Below are 18,177 nucleotides of genomic sequence, written 5' to 3'. Positions count from 1 at the left end.
AGAGAAAACAAAGTGAACAAAAACATCCAAAAGCAGAGACTTTATAAAAAATGGCTCAAAGGGGTGAGGCCAGTGTTACCAATGACAGGCCTGTAGTAGTCCTTGTTCAAAACTCCTGCCTGAGAATTGTATAACGAGAGTCATGCATACTGCTCACTTTTGTAGTAACAAACACTGATTAAATTCTCAGAATATGAGGTACACTAGCACTGCCCATACTCCAGATGAAAATTCAGACATGAAGAGATCAAGTAACTTGGGCACAAACCAACAGAAAGATCCTGTAGTCAAGCCAGGAATGAAACCCTGGGCTTGCAGAGGCCCAGTCCTGTGCCTTAACCACAAGATCACATTACTGTCATGATTCTGCACTCTCCTGCTGGAATTACTTACTCTAGTTGTACCTATTCTCATGCAGTGTGTGGGATATGCCATGCGCCAGGCCTTGAAGCCTTAAGGATTTAGTGGGTAGTTGAAAGAGATCCTGTCCCTTTCAGAACAGAAGGAAGGAAGAAGGCTGAGTTCTCCTAGAAACATCCTTTCCCCTGAAACTTGCCCTTATCATCTTGACAATATTTCCTTTCCTTTCCAAGAGTTGTTTTGAAGAGATAAAACCTTTACATGAGCAAAAGCATTTATAATTCAGGCTAAAAGAAATCCAGCAGTATAATAATTCATACACACATGAATGGAACAAAAAAAAGTGTGCCGATCCAGAGGGTGCAACATAAAAAAAAATCAGAGCAAAATAAGCCATTTCCTCGGTAGTAAGTTCTGAGGCTGCATTTCATATTGCATTGAATTAAAATATTCTCTGCTTTGCCACCTCCTTCTCCTCCCCACCTCCCAGTGCAATGCTTTCCCCTGCACACCCTTTGCCCAGCCTGTAGAGTACAAGGCACTCATCCTTTGGTCACTGTCAGCTGAGGACAATGACTATGCAGGAAACTGCATACAAACTGGATATAGTTCTTAATTTTTAAAAAATTAATTAAGTAATAAAATTTCTTAAGTAATAATATTAAGGCACCTCTTGTATGAGTTTAAACTTGTGGGCTATAAACTGTGAGTACGGGAATAACAATATTTTGGGGTGATGCAGTCTCATTTAAAAACTAAGCAAGAAATTAATGTTATTTTTAGATACATGAACATCAAAGGTACTAATTGGAATAAAATTCTTATTCATTGTAATATCCTTGTTAGCGTCATCCAAGTCCTAAAACTACTACACCTCCAATGAAGAAATACTTTAACATAAAGCAGTTATCTCCCCTGACATCCTAGGACATCAACACACTGTGTTTCTAAAGAACAAGTGAAAGCAGCGGATTCCCAAGTTGACATTTCTTCTTAGCATCACTGATACATTCAAGTCCCTCCCCAAGTACTTTCAGCAAGCCTAGCACAGCAGATATTTGGCTTGGAGGAAAGCCACAACAGGTCTAGATTTACAAAAGGATAAAGGCACCAAAAGCTATGGCTTGTCATACAGCAGGATTTTACAGTGCCACTCAAGCAGCAGAGAAACTTCTCAGCTCTCAACATCTACAGAGCTCTTGAATACAGGTGTTTTTTCTACTCCCCTCTGTAAATTGACACCAAAGTTATATCAAGCTGCACCCAGTATAAGATTAAGGTACAGGAGTTCATGAAGAGCAAGTACTAAATGTTTTGGAAATTGCCATGTGTGCAATTTAATTTCCAGTGTATCTTTCAAACAGTTCAAATAGTAAGGACAACACTATTATTTTGCATATACTTGGAGGAGAGAAAAGCCTCAGATTCTCAGCTGTAGCACACAAAAAAACCAACAAACTCTATGGTCACCCCATGAATTGGAAAATTAATTCTCTGATCCAAATACACTTGAAAATATGCTTTGACCAAATAGGAGTGTACCCAGTCTAGCCTGGACATTTCTATGTCCTCCCATGAAGCTTCTTTACCTGGACACTTAATAAGGACAGAAAAACCATCATAGAATCAACTGGAGATCTGCAGCTTTATCTCATTATCATAATTTAAACCACATCTTTTCTTCAGGTAGAAACTTTGCATAAACATATCTCAGAACAGCCATGAAGCAGAAAGCAACATCCCAGTTGTTGAATTTGGCTCCAAAAGCAGCTGCTACTCACTTAGATTTGGAATAGAATTGCCTACAGTGACATCTATCTGCCATCCTACCTGTTCTGAAAAGTCTCATGACCTGTGGGGAGGCAAGGGGTCTATCAGAACTACTCCACTGCTTTGTAAAGGACAGATCACAATCCTTAGACCTGTCAGTTTCTCACTAAATCAGTGCCCCAGCTGTGCCACATTAGCCCTAGGAGAATTGTGAAATCCACATGAAGGCATCTGAGGTGAACCAGTTAAACAAGTCCAAAAATATGAGTCTTGACCTCAGCCTGGAAGAGGTAACGCTTGATTATAGCAAGGGTTTGACTTTCCCTTCTCCAAAACCCTGATTCCAACTACCAAATAAATATGAACATATTAAATATAGTGTGCCACCAGAGGGGGAGGGAGAGGAGGAGAGTATTGCTATTGTATGTTCTAAGCAACGGATGAAGAGGAACAAAAGAGTCCAAACATCAGGAAACTATTAAAATGAATACATTCCTAGTTTCTTCATAATTAATTCAGCATGTCCAATTTTGTATCAGAGAAGGGAAAGGAAAGATTTCGACCACTTCCTTTTATCTCAAGCTGTTTGGAAGAATATGATCTCGTAATGCTGAAAAGAAGTGCCTGACTGCATCCCAGCAGGCGAGTGTAATTTTAACTCTTCCATATGCCTAATTTGATATGCAAATCCCTATTTTCTGTAAGTCATACAGTTCTTAAATTACACAGCAAAGACCCAGGTTTGCTTAGGCACACTCCATCCCCACTTTTTCTAGCCCCATCCCCTTTTTTACTTTGTACTGCATTAACCATTACCTTGAAAACAGTTTTCACTATGCAATTTCCTAAGCAAATTTTTTTCAGTTTGCTTGCTTTGTTGCCCAATTTAATACTTAGTTCAGATTTTAATGGTTACCTTCACATGCATAAGGACCTATTCTTGAAACTTTAGGTTTTGGGTTTGACAGAGTTAGGCAATACTTTCAAAAGAAGATTCACTGGGCAGCTATTTATATGCCCAAGTAATTTCACTGTTTGCAGGGTCCTACAGGAACAAGCATATTAAAGCTGTGTTTTGCCACAAGGATAGATAGCCCGTGTGGGAGCTCTTTCATGGTCATTCAACAAACAAAGTAGCATGTGCAGGTAAAATAAATCCTGGAAATACAGTCAACCAAGATAATTATTTGCAGTTTTCCTTAACAGAAGATTTGGGTACAGTTGACAGAGTTCTGTGGCTCTGAAAATCTACCAAACACATTGAATGTTTGATGCCTGCCAGTTGCCCTGTATATGACACATGATATACTAAATATATAAGCATACCTGGAAAATTCATGTGAACCTTTAGGAAATGCAGAAGTATATCTGAGATTATGTAGACTTGTAAATGCAAGGGGAGTTTACCCTTCTTTAAAGGCTCCACTATAGGGACAACAGGTATCTATGCAATACAGTGTGCACTCAAATGTTCTTCTATGAAAAGGATTGACTGAAAAAATTTGAGTGCTATTTGCTTGTTTTTTTCATAATAGCACTTATGTAAGAGAGATGAAGGTCAAGGTTCCATTATGCTACACAAGCTACATTACCATAGGTAGCCCAAAGAGATTTATTCAATGCCACAAGAACTGCAGAAGTAGCAGGAAACAGCAAAAGGATCTTTCCCCAGTGCAGATGAAGAGCTGAGATACAATCTGAACACAGAGAGAAAATCTCTTAAGGCTCTATACTCAATCCAGGTGCTGGAAGTCCAACACCTGTCCCATCACCATGTTACCATTCTACCAAATACTTTTGTCTTTTACTGTTTGCTTGCATCAATATGTCCTTTTTAATCTGGACAGAGGCCTGTGAAAGCAGCAGGCTATTCATGAACAGATTTGTTTTCTCAAATCTCTGGATGGTACTGAGTGTTTACATCTTTCCTATATCTATATTAGCTGTGGAATGATGAGTAGGACTGGCAAAGAAAACCCATACTATCAACCTCTCAGACCATTCAGTGATGGGCAATTGACACATCAGATAATTGCAGAATTGCCAATTAGCAACTGTTCATCTTCAAACTAACTTAGCACAGTAATGATATCATATCTTTCCTCCTGACAGCATGGCTAGGACTCTGAAAAATCTGTGAAACCAGATATTGATTTAACTGATGGAATATTTGCCAAGCCAGATTCTTGGATTTCTAGACTATGATCAACATGTCCATGACAACTATGCCTATTGATTTAATCATCATCAGAAACTATATGTGTGTTCTTAGTAACAAACTGCTAAACCTTTCTCTTGGTTTACCTTTGTGGAAACTAGATCAAAACCACAGTTAACACACACAACACTGTTGAGAACACTGGTTTTTCAAAGTAACCAAGAAGTACATACTCAAGTCATACATTGGCTTCTATCATATAAAAATTAACCTGTAAAATTTCATTGACACAGCTTAATCAATATGCTTTTAAATCCTCCCAAAAATTAGGACTTGGGGAGTGAAAATGTTTGGAACAGCAGAAATAGGGTATTTCTTCAAGAAAAATAAAAAACAATGCTGGTTTGTACTGCACACTGCACAAACTTGCATTTCTTTTACATTCTGATCCTGGGAAATTGAGTAAAGTACACTTTACCTGACTGCAACAGCTTCATTATTTGGGACCTCAGTGGCACATGTGTGACAAAAGGTTTCAGATCAGCAACAACCAACGAGCTTCAACTCAACTCAATTAAATGTCAGTTTCTATGGATGCAGAGGTAGGAAAACTGTACAGAAGACTCCCCAGTCAGAGGCTGAAGTAGCCCTAAGCCATGCCACAGACAAGTCACCTAAGAAAATACCAGTCCAATAAAACACATACTGGCCTCCTCTTTTGAGCTACACAAACAAGCTTAAGTTTTCTTTACTTTTCAGCCATGTCTTGCTCAGATATAATTTTATCTATCATAAATCTTTAATCTGAAATATCCAATACAACTAGAAGTTCATAATTCCTATTGTTCAGCAAAACACATAGAATTTTCTATTTAAATAGTAATGCTGTAGTGAAGAGCCTTTCTGACCATTATGCATTTTTTCCCTTAACAGACCTGTATCAAGACTTCCCATTATATCACTAACACACAAACTAAACTAGAGACAAAGCCAAAAAAGCATTAGTTTGGTTTCTGTATCCCCTAGATGCTCTTTCTATATTGCACATACAAATTAAAGATGTAGTGCCTCTCGGTTTAAATCAATACCTCAGAAGTCTTTGGTGTCAGACATCAGCAGTGTCATTCCTAAACACATCACCTATCTGCCTCTGTATTCTGCTGACACTCAAGATTTAGATGAGCACAAAAGTGAGGCAGGAAAAAGGAAAAAAAAAAGTTGACCAATCCAAAGATTCCCTTTTATGTGCCATTTCAGCATAAGTGTGCAAGTGTGACCTCATTCTTTACACAGTATGCACAGAGCTGAGACAGGTCAGAGCACTTCTGTGAATTTCCCAACACTCTGCAACTTGCTGCAGCCTCAGGACTAGAATGCCACAACACCCAGTACACTGAATCAGTCCTTATACTTTTAATTTTCTAATTGAACCTCTTAGGGATGCATTATCATCTCTTTATTAAAAGATAGGATAGGCACCTACAGCAGTACACAATAACAGTAACAGGGCATTTTTAATGCCATCTCCCTTGTGCTGACTTTCAGTTGAGAGTGTTGGACTGTTCACATTTCAAAACAGATCTCTGACCCTCCCACTCCCACAAACCACTCAGGAGCCAATCAGTGCATCAAGCTGTTGTTTGCTGTTACCCTTTTCTGTTCATTTGATGAAGCATGCTTACAAGCAGACCCTCAGAGTTGTCCTGTGAAGGGGATCCACCTACCAATGTTAGGCTGATTTCATCTTTTCCTGTGCTGTACAGAGCCCTTTCAGCTGTGTAAAACAAACTTGGGGGGAGATGAGGGGAAGAAAAACATTCAGTTGTGTCTCTGCATTTTGCTTTGAGGAAACTCAGCCTCATGTTGTTTATAATGAATCTAGTTTTAAGCAGGGCATGTTGGGGGAGGGGGGCATGTTTTGTTTTTGCTGACTCTGCAAACTGATACTTTGAGGGAATTGTTTAGGGAAAGCAGAGAGTCCTTTATTATGTACGTCATTGCAGAGTGATTTGGCAGATCCCTCAAGAGATGCACTCTCTGATAGGTTGACAGAGCACTGGACTGGCCAGTTACCAGCAGAAAAGCTCAACTTAAACACTTTTAAAATCTTATGATGGCAAATTTGTGGTTTTGGCTCAAGAAAGAAAGAAGATGAAAAGTAGAGACAGCTGGGTGTCAGTGAGGGATGGAATATTGAGGTAATTTTTGTTACTGTGCCACACAAAATTCACTGGCTTTGTACACTGGTTATTTCCAGCCAAGGCAAACACACACACTGACTAGGTACACCTGCAAAGGTGATGGCAGTTGTGTCAGTGCTTGTCCAAATCAAAACATCACAAAACTCCCTAATACCTGCATCTTGACATTGAGACATACTTCATGCAATGTCTAGTTTCTGGTCTTCATAGCAATATCTGTTTGGATTTGATCCTGTCCAGGATGCAGTAAATCCTTGAAACATCTGAATGCAGACATACCAAGTTTTTGCAGTCAAGGATTGAAACCAGGTCAAAGATTTACCTGGGCCTACAAGCAATGGGACAGTGTATTTTAATATGGTAACAACAAAATATTGTACCATTATGAAAAGGAGCATAACTTTCCAGATTAACTTTGCACATAAATAAATCCCTGTCTGCAAACAGAGTAAGAAGAGAATGCTCAGTACAGGAATTGCAGGATCTAAACGTCAACCAAAGCCTATTATTAACCACCATTCAAATGGAGCTGGGCTGGAAAGAGAATAGGAGAGTACTTTTACTGTAAAGTAAAGATTTTTAGGTTAATAAAAAACGACACAAAGTGTCTTCTTGCTCTCTTTTGGCATTTAGTTAGGAAAAAACCTCTGGTGAAAATAGTTCTTGCCCTCCAGCTGAATGAGCACTGATACCTCAGCTGCAGAGTGACCGGGTGCTCGAGCACCCTGTGGGCAGGGCTGGCTGCTTCTGTGCCAAGGAGCAGGCTGTTTCTTGGAAATGTTTATGCAATTCAGCTGTGCTCCTGCTGGAGCCAGACACTTTGAATTAAAAAAAAAAAAAAAAAAAATCAAGAAAAAAACCAACCCAACAGCTACAAAAAAAACCCCAACAACAAACTTACCAGAATACCCAGCCTCAGATCTCCCAGGCCATTAGAGTATCGCACTCAGACTTTGCCTTCTACTAAATGCTGTCAAATACCTGTTTTGCTTGGTTCTGCAGGGTGGAGGGAGTTGGAGACTTGCCTTCACTGCTGTCAGTGGTTCCTAATGATGTTTCCCACTAGAGAAAATGAGCTTGCTTGTTTGTAAGTCTAAATTCCCTGTGGGGCACAGCTTGGGAAACTGAAGATATGGGAAGGAAAATAATATCTATTAGGGAAATGTGTAAACATCCATAAAGCAGAATGACAAAACACCTACAGAGAGTGTTGTAACTTTGCCAACAAACTAATTAGAGTCACTGACTGAGGAGGGAGCTGTGACAGTCAAAAAGTTACAATAAAAATGAACCAAAAGTTTAGTCTAGTAATTACAACAGGAAATAACCAACAGAGTCAGGCCTCCTACATTCTTTTCCTGGTTCTGCTTCCCATTTACCAAGAAAATTGGAGAAATCAGATTTTAGAAGTAGCTTTTAATCTGGATTAAAAGCCTCCATTTCTGATGCCTAGCTGTATGCACAGAGGACTCCACAGATCAGTATCTTCAGTGCTCCCTGTGCATTTGTGAGGGCAGAGTTTCAGGGCACTGGTGTCTCTGAAGTCACGCATGTGACCTGGACAAAGCCACAGTCACTGGCCCGCCCAAGTGGCTGTCTCTGAAAGTTTCCCATCTGGGAAATGTGGCTGGCACAGCATATTGCTGTGGGAGTCTGATGTTTAAATGCTCCTTAGGACTGACATAACATATTACTGTGGGAGTGTTATGTTCAAATACTCTTTGTAAACATTTACAAGACTTCCAAGATGTACTCTGTCTCCAAAGTCAGTGCTATTTCTTTTGGAAATAATGAACCCTATGAACTGCACATTTTCTGAAAGGACCACTGCTTGGTAGGGGCACTGAGCTGCATTTTCAAGTCTGGCTGCAGGAGGAGTTCACGCAAAGGGTGACTTAATCAGAGAATCAAAAATAATGTGTCTTCCATTCAATAACAACCCCCCCCCCTCTTCCCTAGAAACTGCAAATAAAACAATCTGTGATGCCTCAGGAGGAGAGGGCAGGTCTCTAAAACACAGGAGCTCTCTGGACACATTTTCTGTTCAATTCCATAAGAATTTCTAAATGAAGAGAGCAAGTGGCTGCTTCTTACACTGAGTTGTGCTATGAGCTCCTCAGAGGCAGAACCAAATTAAGTATCCACAATAAGGCTGTCTCCATAAATTGACATTTTCCTGCACTACATTCAGTTGCAATCTCTCATTCTTATCAAGGGACACCACGGGTCGGAGAGCTACACTCTGAGTGCCTGCCAGCACTCAGTCTGAATGTTTCTCACTATATCAATGCATTATTTTTTCCTCTGTGCTATACCACTGTAAATATGTGTGTCCTGGTCAGCTTTATCTTTGTTGTCAGCCAGAATATTTAGAGTGGCTTGTCAGAAGCAAATTACTATATAAGTTTGCCTTTTTGTAATGGAGGTTGCTACTGATACAATCTTCTAAAGAATATTGCTATGCTGAGGAATAAGCAGAAAAAACCCCAGAGAATGTTGTTTACTGACACTACAGGAAGAAAAAAAGGGCTGGAGTAGGTTTGGTGTCCCCGGCTCTTCCACCCACAGCATGCGGGGGAGAGCGCACTCAATGTTCCTTTCCCTTCTCGCTCCCACATGCGACCCAGGAGGTAACACAGTGTTCACCATCTCCATCAGCCACTGGAGCCCGAGTCTCAGAGCTCCTGCCAAGCTCAGGTCTTCTGCCAACCACCTGCTTGTGCAACCCGTGTTTTCTCATAGAAAGCAATTTGGACCTACACACTGAGAAATCGTACAAACTCCCAAAACAAAAACAAATGCCTTCCCAGCATGATGGCTCACTTCACTTTTGTAAACTTAATCTGGAAGCCTTAAAAAAGAAAAGCTGCTTACGCCTGACATGGAAGTAAGTGACAAAGAACCCTTTGCTTGGTGATCATAGTGCACTGCCACTATCCAGGCAAAGTATCTCCCTCTAGGCAGCAACAAACTGAACACAGTGACATGGACAGTGTTTCCACACCTGCTAGGGACTCTGGGAAAACAGCTTCATCTTTACAGCTATCCTAGCACAGCTGGATGTAGCACCCTCATCTTCACATACCTCACCATATTTTGTTAAGCACAACACACAGTTTTAGTGAGTGAATGCATGTACAAAAAATAAACCTGGTATTTGCGTACGGTCATTGTCAACTCGACTGGCTTCCCTAGATCAAAAGGCTTTCTTCAAGGGACATTTACCATTCAGACATCACAGCACACCATTTGAGAATCCTTTCCTGTTTCCTTCAAAAGGCAGAAATAGTGAAACCATTTACCAAGAGCCAGAAACCAGATAAAGCTAATAAAAGTTATTATTTCCACTAATCAGAGTGTCTTTCCTTCTTACTCAATCCTAGTTTGTGCACTCCCATATGATAACATATAGTCTGTGAAAAGCAGAAGTATTAAAAGTCTTCTTAACTACAGGTTTTTAGTGGAAAATAGACTAGATTTCTACACTGGAATTTCTAGTAAAAAAGTAGTACTTTATTACTAATGAGCTACTCCCCCTGATGACATATATATTGCTAGTGATAGATACTCAATAGAGATGATTTTATCATAATGAAACTAATATAAAAAAATTTTATTCAAAAAGTGAAAGGGTATATTTCCAAACACTCAGTGTCACTAACAAGTATTATGTTTTGTTGAACTTTTGCATACTTCTTAGAGGAACCACTCTCAGAACTGTTAAACTCTAGCTTCAACATATGAACTCTTCATTAAATGGACATGTCCTTCATACTTGCCTCCAGTATCTTCTATCCAAAGTTTCCTAGTTTTAAAAATGTTTATTTCTCTACTACACACACCCACACCCACCCATTTTCAGTCATTCATTGCTATTTCCCTTTGTTTTGTAGGCTCGTCCAAAAGGAGAAGGCCTGACACCATACCAGGGCAAGAAACGCTGCTTTGGTGAATATAAGTGCCCCAAATGCAAGAGAAAATGGATGAGTGGAAACTCCTGGGCTAACATGGGACAAGAATGTATCAAGTGCCACATTAATGTCTATCCTCACAAACAGGTAGGAGAAATGCAGACCTGATGGCAACAGGCTCGGAGCTAGGAATGCTGTTGACTTTGTAAAGAGTGGGTAAGACACAAAGAATTTGACATGGGCTGCAACACACCACAGAGAATGTTTCCCAGATGAGTTGTCTCAGTCCTGGAAATCTGGACAGGTGTCATCAGAGTTGCAAAATTTGAATGTTCTTTCTTTCAGTACAAATACCTCAAACCCAAAATCTTTACCTGTCTTTCTTAAAGAAAGAGACTGTGGGGCTTTTTAATCTTAAGAGTAAAAAAAGTTCAGCAATAGCAATTGGCCTTCTAGTTCTGATTCTGTTCATATTTAGACCAATTTATTGTTTCATTGCACTGGTTTCAGCATGTGTACTGCTTTTTTCCCTTGTTGGATTTTCTCAAGGGGCTATATCCACTTACAAACAGTAGTGATAAAAGAGAACAATATTAAGATGACTCTTGCCTACAAAACTCACTGGTTAACAACACTAATTTAACATAAGAATCTCAGAGTTTCCAACGCCTCTTGTTCTAACCTCTGTTTAGACATCTTATCTAAAAAATCCAAAATCTGAGTCACTTATCACATGCATGGAAGTAAGGTCTTGAGGGTGAGAGAAATTACAGGACCATTGATAGCACAAGACCATTTATAGCACAAGTTTATAAATATTTACCTTGTTCTTCAAAATTCTTTTCATCATTTATGTTGATGTTCAAAGGGTCAAGAAATCATTCAAGAGGTATCCCATCCACACTGCACAGAGGCATTATAGACTTAGAAGTGTACATTTTTGTAGTAAAGTTTTGCAAGCAGGCCACAGTGCAGAGCCGCCCCTCATGGTGTGGCTGGAGGAGTCCAGTGTGCACTAAAGCAGTACTAAATCAGACACACACTGTGGGAGGGTTGCAATCTGCAGTGCTTCCATAAGCTGTGCCTGCCACCAAGCCACATACAGTGCACTTTCCTGGGGAACCATCCCAGCACATGCAGTGCAGCTCTCCACAGTTAACCCCATCACTGTTTCCATGCTATTCCCTAAGCACACCATAACTCATGGATGTGGAGGAGCACGTGTCTATCCATGTGTTCCTGTCCCAGCAGCAGGTATTGCAGTTATCTGAGATTTTCAAGACAAGAGTGCATTTCAGCTAGGCTTCCCAATATAAATAACTTGTAACCAGTCACTAGTGCTCTTCACCAAAATGTCAACTTTGACCCTCAAGCTGAAAGATTCTACATCCTTTTGTCACTGCCTCACCTCCATCTGCTTCTATTTCTCAGTGTTACCATTGTCATCCTTTCTAGTCCTTTTCATTCTTCCAGAGGGGTCCTGTGCTGCTTCTGATGAACCACAACAGCAGCAGGCAGGCAGTGAAGGGAGCAGCATCAATTCATGCACAGAGGCAGCAGCAGCAGAGAGCTGCCAGGCTGTAGGAGGTCTGTGCTGCTGCTTGGCACAGCTGCCTGTCTGCTATCCCATACATGGAACTTGGACATGCATCCAGTGCCACACCAGGCTCTCTAAACATTTATCAACATTTATCAGTGGGGAGCTGTTCTGCCCCATTTTGAAAAATGTATCTAGTCACTGGTGCTCTTATACCAAAAACTGTATTTTGTAAAAACACAGTGAACAATTTCATTAGATTTCAATATATCTAGTTTGAGAATTAAAGCGCAACAAAGTCTTGCTCACTTAATATGGTTTGTTTGTTTTGTTTTTTTAAATAGCACTGCTACACCACCTTAACATTTTCCAGATATGTTTCCTATTTATTCTTTAGATTTTCGTTATCTTGTTGGTATCTACCATGGCAGAGGCCTCATTCATGTTTGATTTCCTATGCATTTCTAGAGGTTTTTAAGCCCTCACTTCCCTCTCAGTGGATGTCCTCAGTTAATTATGTGTGCCTTCTGCATTTACTATATCGGATCAGAGTATTTGCATTCTCATCTGAATCTTCCACTGAACAGGTTTTCCAACTTAATTCAGCTGCGAAAATATCTTGCCTCCCCCTACACACCGATTCTCTTGTGTCATTTTAACTCCATTTGAAAAAATCGAGTGTTGCAGTTAAAGAAAACAGCAGACAGAAACAAAACAGCAGTGTCCACAATATGTGATGTGATTGATCATATAGAAATAATCAATAAATCGAATTTTTTCTTCAGTTTAACAAAAACCAGATGAACTGTAGCAGTCTGACCTCCTTTCAAGATCAGACAGTATTTACTTCTAGTGAAATAAATTATTTCTCCTTTCAAGCAATCATGTCAATATTTCTCTTCAGCAATGTGCTGGAATTCATCATCTCCTATTCGTACTCTTTGCCCTACCATTTTGTAAACATTTTTTGTGACCTAACAAAAAAAAAATTATGTTGGAACATAATTTTAAAAAGTAATGGTCATTTTATCAGCAGATGAAAATGACTGCTGGTCCCTCAACATGAAGTAACCTTTTGTCAAGTTACAAGAGCTTCCAAAACTGTAAAAACTATAAACATCTCAGCCCATATCTAAAACAGTCAAGGAGCACAGTTCCCTGGTGAGGGCATATGATAGAAAGTTTCCATTCAGTACATTCATCAGGAAAGCTCACACAGGTCAAACCAACCCCCCCATTCCACACCTGGTTCCAGGCAGTGGCAGACACAGGAAGGGGTGTGTGCATAGACAAGACAAAACAGTCACCTCTGAGGATTCTTCCCCAGCCTCTTGTATGGCTTAGTGAATATCTCTGCATTGTCCCAGTTTCTCACTGAAGAGATCAAACCTTTCAGAGCCTATTAAATAGCTGAAATCCAATCTCAGGCCACCAAGCCTGGCTGCATCACTGTCACTGTAGGAAAGTAGGATGCATGTGCCCAATTTAGGACAAAAATTTGAAAATCTTATTTCAGGATTGCTCAATATTCATTATAGTGAATTAGGAGTTTCTTCTCAATTGCCAGGCCTGCCCTTTCCTCCCATCCTCATTTCTGTAGCTGTATTTCATTTTCCCCAGCCACTTTCCCAAACCCATGGACTTCGCAGTACTGGAAGGTTTGTCCATGTCTCACAAAGAATGGTTTGGTGCTGAAGTACTCCCCATGTAACTGCCTCAGGCAATAATATCAGAGTACTGAAGATCCTAATCTCCACTCTGGATAGCTCTGGGGTAGCCATTCAAGCACATATGTTGGCTCTGTGAATGGCTCATGCAGCTATGCTCAAATCTTGATTTCCTATGCATACCTTTCATTAGTGAGTCCCTGGAGAGGAGAGCAGCCACACTTTCCTGCCACCTGCTCATTGTTCTCAGAGGCTCATTCACTCCAGGAAACTATCCTGGGCAAGTTCCCCACAAGGAATGCCTCAATTCAGCCCTATGCTCTTAGTCCACATGGCCTAGCTGTGAGAATGAGTTTTTAATCTCTCTAGGGCAGGAAAAGTCTTCTCAGCACTTGTACAGCTGTATATACTTTAGAGTGCTCTATAAATACAGCTCTAAATCTCTGTATTTAAAAGAGATGGTGGAGCATGTATTCCAAGAGGTAACACAGGGGCCTGACAGGAGGGCTGCTGCCATTCATTCCCCAGCTCATCCACCAGGTAGGGAATCAGGTGATTGTCACACCTGAGCTGCAAAACTGCTCCTCAACCAAGCTTTGCTAAATTATTCCACTCTGTTCCTATTTCTGCATTTTCACCTCACTCCCTCAAGTGACAAACCTTCCCATGGGAGTGCTTACTGGAATGCACAGAACATGGAGCAAAAACCATAGGCCCACTGAGCTCAAGCCTTACTGGAACTTAAAGAGCTATCCAGACAAATTTGCTCTATAGCAATTTCAGAAGTTGTTTCCCAGGTAGTTACTTTAGCTACTCTAAACATAAACAGGAATCTCAGACTTAAACCTCTCCTGTTCTTCCAAGGAATTTGGATTTTGTGGTTGTTTATGCTCCTTCTTACCCTGCTTCAGCAACAGAGCCAGTCCTTATAGTCATTCATCAGCATGCTTGGCAGTGTAACAGCCCAGATGCCAAGCTCTGAATTCTCATTTTCTTCCCCTGCCTACTATAGCAGCAACATCTGCGCCCGTGGTTATTTCCTGGCTGGCCTCTTATCAAGGCTTCTTCTCCGACTCTGTGGCTAAGGCCAGTGCTGTTTGTGATGACAGCTGTTGCACTGGTGCAGAACCAGCCATCTGGTGACTGACTTGTCCTCTTGGACACTATTTTCTTCCAGCTGTCAGGAATTTACTGTTGGACTGGAAATAATTTGGTATGTAAATACATACCTCATGATACTCAAGTTATTACTTTCATGGGCAATTCAGTGGTCTCATCATAATTCCCATATCTGAGTGCAACCACAGCCACCTTGCTTCCCTCAGTATGGGGAGGGGTGGGTATGATCACTCAAGCCCAATAAACTTTTCAGCAGTTTGAAGCCTACAAGTATGATCTTTTGACTCTTTAGATTTAATAAACCCTCCCCAGCATGCCCACGCTTGTGTACTCCAGCTATGGGAATACACTTCACCTCAGACTGCTGCTTTTCTGAATTCTTAAAAAAGAGATTTTCACCATTTCCCTCATGCTGTTATCATTCATTCCTAGCTGGCCTGTCCCAGAGGCATGCTGCTGACAGAGCCTGCTTGCTCTCTTTAAGCATCCTGCCTCTGATCTGCTGCCTTCTTATCACTGTCTCTTGGATTCACGGCGACAGCCCAGGGCCTTGGTCATGTCTCTCTTCCCCCAGGCAGATAGAAAAGCAGAGGGGCTGCTGCTTAAGAATGGACATTGCACTTAATCTTTTCTTCCCCAGGGCCCAGTTTTTTTATTGGACTAAAAAGTTACAAATTCACAATATCATATGTTTCTTGAGAGAAGCATGGCTCCTTAAGACTGTTAACCTAACAATTATCCTGCCAGCAATAGCTGCAGAATCTTTCTATTCACATTCCTAATCTGACATTTAATCATCACATTTGCTGCATTAAGATTTGATGTAAATGAGTCCAGAAAATTATTTTTAAGTGTTTTCTCTCATTTGAATTCTGATGTGATCCTCTATCCATCAGTGGTGCAATTAAATTGTTCCATTCCACAGCAGAAAATACAAACAGAAACAGGCACATTATTCCATTCTACACCTTAGTGGAAGCAATTTCCCTCAGGATGTCCTAGTGATGCTTTCTTTAACACCTAACACTTCATAAGGGTGAGTTTTTTGTTTGAGATCTTTGGGGTTTCAGCTGACTGTTGGGGAATGCACAGGTCATGCAGTACATCTAGACTGGAACAGCATTAACTCATAGTCAAAAGTTAATTTGCAGGTCAGGAATTGATATATAAATATGAATTTCTGTCAGCTTCATTCCCCTGCGGCAATATCTTTATTCACCACCACCAAATGCTTTCCTGGTGGAGCTGCTCAAGATTATTTCCACCCTGCAACTACCAGGAGAAAATTAAACAAAGATGCACAAAAGTGAAGTCCGGAAGAACACAACTGCGGATGCTTTTACAGTTAAAGTCTCCATTTAATGGAAAAAAGGATACCTTTCCCCCAAGGAACATAGCAGGATTTACTGCTGTTCTACAAGCCCCATTTCACTGCTTTCTAAGAAAAAGAGCTAACTTTTCAGCCAAATAGCCTGTCCCCTTCTCCACACCCTGTCCAAGTGCATGGCTGAGTGCTCGGAGGCAGTGCAGGGCTCTTGCAGCCTCCTCAGTTCCTGGTGCCTCCTGCAGAGCTCGGGCAGCCCCAGAGCTGACACAGCATGCAACAGCCAGGCCCTGCTGCACACTCCTGTGCCAGTACCCTCTCCTTCCACCACACCAGAGCTGGGGATGAGCCCAGCCCTGATGGACACACAGCTCCGTGACTAACATCCTACACTTTTGGCATGGTGTAAGAAAAGGCCCAGGAGTATAAGGTTATTACTTTTAGGTTCTCCTCAATTAGTAACCGACAGCAGCAGGACAAGAACACTTGCTACTCAGGGTGCAAGAAACCCATGAAGAGAAAACGGCAAATGGAGATGAAGTGGGATTTCATTTTATGCAAAAGTTGTGTTGAAATGGTTTTGAGACACAAACCACACAAGTACACTACCAATTTCAAAGCCTCAGCCCTCCACCACCTCACCAGAAGTGCAGCCTGGGCTCTGCACAGCTTCGTGCCTTCCAGCTGGCCCTTGGCAACCTGCTTTCCTGCATTTGTAACCCCTCTCTCCCCAGCCTGTGTCGTAACATACTGGTAACAATAACAGTTCTGAAATCAAAATGCTTTGCAGGCCAAAAAGCTGAGCTCAATCAACGCTGGGGGAAAGCAAACTACGGAGAGCTATTGTTTCTGAAAACCATCCAAAAACTCTTGGCGCTTCAAGGCATTCCCAATGTCCTTTGCACTATTTCCAGGAAAAATGATTCCCAAGGCCTTGCATATTAAAAAAAAAAAATCTGGCTTATATCAATAAACATGATAACTGCTGTATTTTTCTCTTTAATCAGAGCACAGCTAGCATGTAGAAGCAATCAGAGCTGAGTCAAATAGCCTGTTTCGAGTGTAGCATTTCAAAACTCTCATTCGCTGTTCAAGAGTGTAAATTAACCCCTGGGACTCCAGAACCTGCGCTTCATCTTTGTATATTTATGTAATGCAAATTCTTGAAGAATATTTGTGGGCAGATGTTGGTGGAATAAGTGGTAGATGAGGTAGAAAGGCAGTTTTCTGACCAAGCACACTTATTCAACTTACCTGTCTTGTGGAATAAGCAGCATCTGGACCAGTGCTTGGACTGCAAACTTAGGAACAGAATTGCTGGTTCTGATCTCAAATCTCAACATAGTGACATGAAATGTTTAAAGCTCAGTAGGGTTGCAGGGCATTCAGAGATAAAGAGTGCATCTACTTTCCTCATCTGACACAGGAAATCCACTTTGCAGTTGAAATGTAAATAAAGTTAGACTCAAAGACCTACACGGTGCAGGACAATATCATGGTTCAAAACACTGAATCAGAAACAAACTATTGCCAATCACTACTCAATCACTCCTATATATTGTTCTGCCTAGATGTGCAACATAAGAGTGTTGCATCTAAAATCCAGTACAAGCAAGCAAGAATTCACTGACATCCCTTGTTCAAAAAAATACAATATGTTTTGCGTCATTTTAGCTATTCAGAGAGAGAAACCCTTCTACTCCCCGATTTATGAGCAGTTCTTGCAGTATTACATAGCCAAAAAAAGAGCTTTAAATATCTCTGTTCCTGTCCACAGAGTTTCAGGTAGGTGGCTTGACAAAGAACTTACAAATGAAATCTTAAATGATCAGGTGTACTTTAAGACCTTACAGGTAAAGAAAAGTCTTTAAGATTAAGAGAGGTGTTAAGACATAAATGGCCAAGATGGTGTAATTTTTATTTACTCACCCACCGCTCCAAGAATCACATTTTGAAGATATAAGCAAGGGTCTAATATCCCTGTAAAAACAGTGAGAAGCTTGTGGCTAGTTTTCAGATTTCACACCACATGCTGTGTCTACCACAGTCCCATGAAGAACTGCTGCCTTCGTGGCACTGTGCAATGAAACAGCCTTTCAGATACATTTCATGAAAACAGATCAATTATGG

At 40.8% G+C, this 18,177-nt stretch overlaps 1 protein-coding gene and 1 long non-coding RNA gene across 2 annotated transcripts in view; one reads left to right on the top strand and one right to left on the bottom strand.

Moving 5' to 3' along the window:
* LOC135449893 (uncharacterized) overlaps positions 1-18,177 on the bottom strand; it is a 35,158-nt gene that overhangs the window by 6,382 nt on the left and 10,599 nt on the right. The gene's annotated exons all lie outside the window — the stretch shown is intronic.
* Positions 1-18,177, top strand: part of ZCCHC24 (zinc finger CCHC-type containing 24) — a 107,766-nt gene that overhangs the window by 82,009 nt on the left and 7,580 nt on the right. Inside the window, exon 3 of the mRNA XM_064717301.1 lies at positions 10,383-10,547. Coding sequence (XP_064573371.1) covers positions 10,383-10,547 — 165 coding nt within the window. The remainder of the gene's footprint in view (positions 1-10,382; positions 10,548-18,177) is intronic.

The sequence above is a fragment of the Zonotrichia leucophrys genome, chromosome 6 (assembly GCF_028769735.1).
Source record: "Zonotrichia leucophrys gambelii isolate GWCS_2022_RI chromosome 6, RI_Zleu_2.0, whole genome shotgun sequence".
NCBI lineage: Eukaryota > Metazoa > Chordata > Aves > Passeriformes > Passerellidae > Zonotrichia > Zonotrichia leucophrys.
This window is presented reverse-complemented; position numbering and strand designations above follow the sequence as displayed.